Source organism: Ostrea edulis, chromosome 1, assembly GCF_947568905.1.
Source record: "Ostrea edulis chromosome 1, xbOstEdul1.1, whole genome shotgun sequence".
Taxonomy (NCBI): Eukaryota; Metazoa; Mollusca; class Bivalvia; order Ostreida; family Ostreidae; genus Ostrea; species Ostrea edulis.
In genome coordinates this window covers 78940756-78949400 of record NC_079164.1, presented here as the reverse complement: position 1 = coordinate 78949400, position 8645 = coordinate 78940756, and the positions used below count along the sequence as shown (strand labels likewise).

Genomic DNA, 8645 nt, shown 5'->3' with positions numbered 1-8645 from the left:
GGAGTCCCATTGCTTTTTTTTATGTATGCAACTGTTCAGAGGGGAGAAAATGCAACGGACCAGACCAGGATTCGAACCAGGGCCCCCTGAATCTCTAGTCAGGTGCTCTACCAACTGAGCTATCTAACCACCAGGATTGAACCAGGCTGGTCGCTACATTCCTCCCTCCTAGAATGTCTTCACACTTTCAGAAGACATCAACCCAGGATCTTTAAATCCTCTGACAGCCATTTTCACAGGTCTGTCAATTCCAGGATCCTGGTCACGGCACCAACAGGAAGGGAGAAAATGTAACGGAAAAAACCAGGATTTGAACCTGTGTCATCTGAATCTCTAGTCAGGTGCTCTACCAACTGACCTATCTCGTCAAGTGCTGGCAATCGAACCTGTCTGACCACAGGGTTTTCACCTGCAAATCCATGGGTGGTCTACGGCACCAACTGTAACAGGAAGAGAGAAGATGCAACGGAACAGACCAGGATTCAAACCCGAACTCCCTGAATCTTTAGTCAGATGCTCTGCCAACTAAGTTAACTGGCCACCGGTATGTAGCGGTCACCCAGATTCGATTGCCGGTCCACAGAATTTCTCTTCTCTCCCATACTACAGTTGGCTGGACCGGGAATTGAACCCATGACCCCTACATTACTAGTCAGGTGCTCATCAGATGCTCTAACCACTGAGCTATTCAGATCAATATTCACAGTCTGCATATTTTCCATGAAACTTAATAATCAATATTTTCTTGTGCGCGAATCTATCTGTCCACATTTGATATCATGAACATTCATATAACCTTAACTTGTAAATCAATAGCACGATTGACAAACGACAATGCTCTTTTAAACTTGTATAACTCAGAATACACATTACTAATCATTGAAGAGGGGGTTACAGAAGTTGCACCCCTTTCATTTTACAGAGAGGGGGAGGGGGCAGTTGAATTAATGGCCGTCATCTGATAAATTAAGAGGCGGTCACCACATAAATTATATGTTTAGGAAAAATAAAAATACCACTGCAATGTCATAAAAATTATAACGAAAAGTCGACACGATATAACTGGGGCTCTAGCCTCCTCGTAAATTACTGACAGATTTTGATTAGAGGGGGTTTCAAAACCTGTGAGCCTTGATTTCCCTAGTGGGTCCATAGCAAAGTCATTTTGTGGGGGTTGATGGAAAAGAATCCCTGGAGGCTCCTGGGATTTCGCGTGTTTCAAAGATTGATTTTACCTAAATATTCAATTTTGTTGATGCATGTAATATATGTTTTTCAACAAATATTACGTTCGCTAGTAACCTCACTTTGAAGCATAAATCCCTACTTGTACTATGATTATTAAATAATTGTTCACTTTCGTTGAGGGCAAAATCAGAATTTATCAATCCCAAGAAACGTCATACTAACCGAGGCGAAGCCGAGGTCGATATAACGTTCCTTTGGATTGATAAATTTTTATATTATCCGAAACAAATGTCAGTACCTGTTCTACCATAATTTATTACTCTCGCCATTACATGTAATAGTATTTGTAACTTAATACCCCTTGTGTGAAAGTACAGGGCATCATAATGAGCATACAACAAAGTCGGTCATTTCATTTCATTTCTTATAAATCTAACATCACATATATTCATATAAGCGGATGCTTGGCGAGGGAACAGTTACTACCTCAATCGTAACTATATACTTGTACTCAGTTATTTCCGTACAAGCGCAAATTTTCGATTACGGCAAAAGACGAACGTGGTCCGATTGTCACTACGTGTTCGGTTTGACGGAGAGCCTAAGGAGACACTAATACTTACTAAAGCCAACATTTGTCGTAATCAATGTCCGTGTACTGAACCACATCGTCATAATTATCATTCTTTTAATTCTATTCGATAATTTTATGTCCCAAAACACGTAATCTATTGTAAACTAGGAAGAATTGTTTTAATACACTAAAACTGATGTATCCCCTTCCATTTTCCATAGTTTTAAACACGTTTTAGGGATTATCTTTAATCAAGGAGGTACTCTACATCGTTATAATGGCTGACTTCCTTTTAAAACATGGATGAAAATATAGATATCAGCAATATTTGTCTATTCGTTTAAAAAAATCATAGCCTAGGTGAGTAGCTAAGTAGGTTATTACGTCGACTGATGAACTGTAGATCACAGGTTCGAATCCAACAGGGGTTTTAAATTTTGTTTCAGATTGGTTTCTACTAAAACTGTATTTTTGGACTAAATAAAGTAAATTTGCAAGTTTTCACTTTCAAAATATTGTTGTACATATCCTCCACTTTTCATCCATATCAGATTTCTCTGACAGCAATGTTCACCTACAGTACGTGACCGCAGATCTTCTGTAGTGTTAGGTCACTCAATGTAGGTTGACAGACTTCATTTGAATCTTATCAAATTACTTCTCGCGATCTCCGCTCTTTCTTATCCAACCTTTTATCCTTTGACCGTGACTTCTTTTTAGCTCAAACACGTAAAAATAGCAACGGGATCTGTCTAGTTTAATGTAGAACAACAACCAGCCTATTCCACACACGACCACTGCGCATTTCAACACCTATTTCAAGACACCCACCCGTGCCTCCACATCTTCCAGACCCAGTATATTGTGGGTGTACTGCAATCTGACTAAAGACCAAGACCATAAACCGAGAATTAATAGACCCAAGTCCAAATTTTTAATATCCAATTCAAATAAATACACGTTTCATATCAAACATGTTTAGTCTGTACTTTAGTCAGATTGGGTGTACTGAATCTTTGAAAAACACAAAGACATTATTAGAGGAGAAATTCAAAACTACAAAGAGAGGAGATAGAACATATAGTACAGTAGGAGGTCAGACCATTATAGAGAGGAGATAGAAAGTCGGAACAGTATAGAGAGGAAGCAAGATGTAGTAAAACGTCACTTCTGGTAAATGTATGCTTTGTTTTGCATGAATTGAATACAATTATTTGAACATTTTTTGTGTTAACACATTATGTTTGATATTGAAAAGTGTATTTATTTCAATTTGATATTAAAGATTTGGACTTAAGTCTATTAATTCTCGGTTTATGCATCGACAAACAAGGGGTTGAGCCGAAAAGTGGTCGCGAATTGAATGAAGTTACACGTGTCGATGAGGATTATTTTTAAGGTGGATCAATGGTATAAATATTGAAATTACTGGATCAAAAAGAACTTTGGGATGGGTGACGATAAAAGCAGAATTTTAGACCTATTTTGAATCGACGTTTTGAGTAAAAAGTCCTTTCATTCCTTGTGTATTTGTTAGGGGGTGGTAAAGAATAGACCCTTACCATTATTATTACAGACACAATTACCGGTTCCTGTGGTTTAACGTTCCACTCGAAAAAATTTCACTCAAATGGAGACGTCACCATTGCATATGAACATGATGAAGGGCTGCAAAATTGAGGACTATGCTCGGCGCTTACGGCATTTGAGCAGGGAGGGATCTGTATCGTGCCCCACCTGCTGTGACACGGGGCCTCGGTTTTTGTGGTCTCATCCGAAGGACCGTTCCATTCAATCGCCTCGTACGACAAGCAAGGAGTAATGCATTGTGGGATGCCCATGGCTGACCTGTCTTAAAAATCCAGTTGTGATGTCATTCATTTGTAATAGCGCTCCGTTATTTTTCAGGAATGGAGTTTCAGACAAGTACTTAGTAATGTTCTGTTGAATTAAATTAGATTTAAATCGTTGTCGGTTGACATAAACTGAGGCCTACATGAGTTTTTGTTTTTGGTTTTTAACTGTTGTTCGTAGATGTTCTTACTTTAGTTTAACCTAATGAATATATATCTGGAATATAGTGTGTTTATTTTCATTATTTTAGGTCTATGATCCCGATCAAATTTAGCTACATGATATATTATAGCACATTACCTGTAAATTTCCAAGATTATGCCTTTATTTTAGTTTTTAAGCATCAAGTCTCTTCATTGTCAACTTAACAGTGAATTCCTTGAAAATAAATCATAGGTATTTGGATATAAATAGATATGAAAATGACTAATAGGCCTATGTAAAGTTGTTCACCAGTATGGAGGCACAACATTCTGGGACATACAAGTTTTAAAAGATTAGAATTTGGCTTAGATATGCATAAAAAAAGAAATTTGCCCTAGGACCTAGATAAACCCAAGTAACCGATAAGTTGGGTTTTTTTAAAAAGTAAGATTAGATATACATGTATATGAAGGTAAAAGTTTGAAATTTTAACAAACGATAGGATGCAACTTCCTTTTTTGTTCCATACCAATATCTAAGCACGGGTCACAATCCGGCTCTATTTTTGGCCATTAGCTAACAGCTAATGATTGTGCATGACCTAGATGAACTATCTTATACTGTATATCTAATTTTACTCCGACCCCCCCCCCCCCCCCCCCCAGCACAGACATATAACCATTATATGCAAGGGAGGATCCAGGAACTGCGGTTACGGGGGGCGCCACTTTCATGAGGCAAGGGGTCTGGCGGAGCCCTGGAGGGGGCCCAGGGGGCGAAGCCCCTGGAAGCTCCTGGATTTTACAGATATATAGTGCTTGAAATATGTCTCCTATTTAAGTCATTTGTACTATTTTCTATCATTTTTAAGAAAATGAAATTATAGTAGGCCTAAAATGACGCTAATTTTAAGGGGTTTTGGAAAAAATTAAGTTCTCCCAATAAATAATTCAAGAAATCAAAAGATTTTGACATTCATTTCTCCGGGATTGGTAAAAATTATTGCTTCTTTTATCATTTAGTACATTTTTCTAAACAAGATACCAAGATTTACCTTAAATTTGAAAATTTTAGGGGGGCGAGGGGCTGCTCTATGGGAAGCACAGGACATCAGTCTAGACCAAGTATGACCTGTATTTAATTTTTAATTGTTTTAATCGACGTTTGGAATGAACTTTTAGATATTGGTGGGTATTTGTCTCAATAAATAGTTTCCCATACGTTACACACCACTCTCAAAGTGAAAGTAAAATGTGCTGGAGCGACTTTTGGTAGAGGTTGGTAAAGATTTAGAACGCTACTTCGGCCCCCTTTTCTCATAGGATGATCACATTTACTCATATTTTTCTTAATGATATAGCAGTGTAGATACTAAAAGGTTTTTACATGAATATCAATCGTCCACCAGCTATAAATATTCAATGACTTCTCCCTGGTAAAAAGGTACACCACTATTGGTGACGTCATTCACACTTCATATTTAGGGGCATCGTGTCGCAATTGAACTGTATAAACACGAAGGATGGACTATCGATGACAGTAAACGTCTCAGAGATTCGGTCATAGAGAAAAGGTATGCTTATTTTTAATAAACTCATATAATCGCACACTCATTTATTAGATATATTTACGAAACAGCTGATCAACAGCTGTACTTTACTTGATGGCTAGCACGTAGCAGGTCTTCACCGTCTTGGCTTTTCATTGAGGGTCAGCGCATGCCTAAAAGGCTATTGACCTGCATGTAGGTTTATAGTTGTAAACATTCTTTTTTAAAACTTTTTTCTTTTTACTTTGTTTTATCCCATGTATCACGTGTGTATCAGGTACCGGTTTGATCTTCACATATACTGTACTACATAATGAACTTTTGACCTCGGTAATAAAGATTCACGTTGTGAATGACAGATCTAAATGCTTACGTAACGTTTAAAAAAATTACGCAAGTAATAACTGATTTAACGAGGATTCTATTCTCTTATATATATACTCATTTGTGCTGTTATGAGAATGTAATTATATGATATTGAAATGACTTTGTAATCTGACATATTGAAATCAGTATGTGTTTTTGATTAGATACTGATGTGTGGTGCATCTGTAATAGGAAAGTCCTGCTGATAGCAGTGGATATGTCATCTTGTGACTCCATGTGGTCTGTGAATTACATACAGTTGAAATTATTCACTAATTGGCAAGACAATGGTTGATCAAATTTGGACTAATTAATTGGAAATAGTGTTAGATAGACAGGGACTGGAACCTCCCACTCACGGTGTTTTACAATCTGAGCTACAGGCTGGCATGCCTGATCCCCATTTCACTCCATAACCCCTTCAGATATATGGGTTTAGTATTTTACTCACAAAACAAAAGTTTGTTTTGTTTTAGCATATTTATTGCTAATGATATAATCTTGAGGATACAGAAAAAAGTTGTACAACTCACAAGTTCTGCTTTTCAAAACAGTTAATGTATTCAGCATCCTATATTATAGTACTGTAAATCAGCTTCTGTTTGCATGGATGTAAAATCTCCGAGATTCATACGCACATGTTATGCAGCAGGTGCATTGGCGATGGGGTAAGGTGCAGGTATTTATAATGATTGTGAACCAGCGCTGTGGTCATAAGTAAGGCGCAGATATCTGTATTATTGTTTTTAACCAGTTGTTGAGGTCATGGGTAATTCCTTTTAACAGAAACAACACAGCACAAACATCAAGATTTGGTTACATCATAACTTTTAATTATAGTGATGTCTAATCAGGAATTGGTTGGTTGGCTGAGGAAGTGAATGTTTTAATCATAACTGTCTAACATTAAACCATACAGGTTGTGGTAGCTAACTACACAAAAGTAAAATGTTTAACAAGAGAAATTTGTCTAGGGAACAGGATGTAAATTTTATAAGATAGTTTGGGTTTTTTTTTTAAAAAGGGTAAAATGTATTTTCTAGAATGTATAAGAATGTTTTCATGTGAAATTGCACATCAACTTTTTATATATGCATCAATAACTTTGATAACTTATCTTTTTCAGTGAAGTCAAGCAACAGCAACTGAGAATATTATATAGTCTGAGCAGTTGTAGTGTGTGACCCAGCCTGAACATTTATAGTGTGAATTGACTTAACAGTAGTGTAGCCATGAGTTCTGACAGTGCCGCAGATATCCCCGTAGAGGAGGGACTGTTTTCAGCACTGGATTTTTTTATCCTGTCTATACTAGCCGGTATGGCTGGCTACTGGTATTTCTTCAAAAACAAGAAACAGGAACAGCCGACATTTAAAAAGCTCACTGTGCAGTAAGTTGAAATAGGACTTCTACATTATTATGATATATAATTAGTGGGTGATTTTACGTACATGAATATATGTTTAGGTTGTTGTCGTAGTCTGAAAGTGCGGTTACTAATTTGTTTAAAGTGGGTAGTGTAAAAATCCCACAAGGAATTGTATATATTCTAAGTGTGAATCATAAATCCTACATAGAAAGTCCACACTCTTGAGTGTGAATCTTATATCCTACAAAATTTCTCCTGAGTCTGAATTGTAAATCCTCTAAGGAAATCATATCATAGGAAAAGGAATTGACAAAATTTTGAGAGTGTCACGAAGAAGCAATTTCATATAGTAAATAAAAGCACAAAACACACAGGTTTCAAGTAAAAACAGGAATTCAAAACAGCAAATAAAAGCACAAAACACACAGATTTCAAGTACACTTGTAAAAACAGGAATTCAAAACAGAAAATCTATAAAAAGGGTGGCATCAATGGAATCCTACACATTGGCAGCTAAATGCTTTAAACAGAGGTACTTAATTACCAGGAAAAATGATGAAATTTCATTTCACTTAAATATATATATTTAAGTGAAATGAAATTTCATCATTTTTCCTGTACCTCTGTTTAAAGCATTTAGTTGCCAATGTGTAGAATTCCAAATCAAAACCATTCTGATTAGGTAATGTCTTCCCTGCAGACATAATATCAGTAAACGGATATTTCATCAGTTTTCTGAGCACAAAGTACACATAATGTTTCAGATCATAGCTAAAAAATCAATAGAATTCAAACTGTCAAGCTTCAATACAAGAACAACAGGGAGGAGAAACAGGTCACTGAGGTGTATTGGTGTTAATCCTAAGAGTATAATGTACACATAGAACTGCAGAATTAAAGATGGTGTGTCACTCAGCACAATTTACCCCAATGTTTTATAAAAAGGTTACCACGAAAGCACTACAAGATTTCTTTTTTTTTATTCTAGACCAGTTCAGGGAAGAGTGAATGATCCCAGCTTCATTAACAAAATGAAATCTTCTGTAAGTACATTAAGTGACATCAGGTTAATACTTGGGTTTTAAAGTTGATTTCATTTTGAGTATTACATTGTATTTGCATTATGATGTGTATTATTAAGTTGATGAAGGCTGTTGTTATTATGTACAGGGTAGGAATGTTATTGTGTTTTATGGTTCACAAACTGGCACCGCAGAGGAGTTTGCTGGTCGCTTAGCAAAAGATGCTCAAGGATATGGCATGAAAGGCATGGTGGCGGATCCAGAGGAGTGTGAAATGGTAAATATATTTCATTCAGATTTGTAAAATTTATTATTGTACCTTTAAGAAATTGAAGATTGAGAAAATTCTATTCTTGATTGGTCTGATATTGGTTTGTTGTGAAGTGTAATTGTTGTTTTAATTTCATGATGTACAGATTCCTTATTGGGCTGTATCTGGCTTTTACATTATGTATATCGTCAAACCTTATGTCAGAGGGAAAGAATTGGAATTATTCTTTAGTTTGTTGTATTTTGTAGGATAACCTGAGCAGTTTACCAGAAATTGAGAATGCCCTGGCAATATTTTGCATGGCCACT

The 8645-nt window shown here is 36.4% G+C and overlaps 1 protein-coding gene across 3 annotated transcripts in view; it reads left to right on the top strand.

Moving 5' to 3' along the window:
• The first annotated feature begins 5205 nt into the window (after positions 1–5205).
• Positions 5206–8645, top strand: part of LOC125679688 (NADPH--cytochrome P450 reductase-like) — a 30657-nt gene continuing 27217 nt past the window's right edge. Inside the window, exons 1-6 of one of the 3 annotated variants that reach the window (XM_048919115.2) lie at positions 5218–5333; positions 5840–5915; positions 6802–7065; positions 8033–8087; positions 8215–8343; positions 8586–8645. The exon at positions 8586–8645 is cut by the window's right edge and continues 90 nt beyond it. In XM_048919115.2, coding sequence (XP_048775072.2) covers positions 6908–7065; positions 8033–8087; positions 8215–8343; positions 8586–8645 — 402 coding nt within the window. In that variant the 5' untranslated portion in view covers positions 5218–5333; positions 5840–5915; positions 6802–6907. Of the gene's footprint in view, positions 5334–5430; positions 5505–5839; positions 5916–6801; positions 7066–8032; positions 8088–8214; positions 8344–8585 lie in introns of those variants that run through there. The other 2 variants (XM_048919124.2, XM_056161957.1) reach the window with 2 other exon arrangements.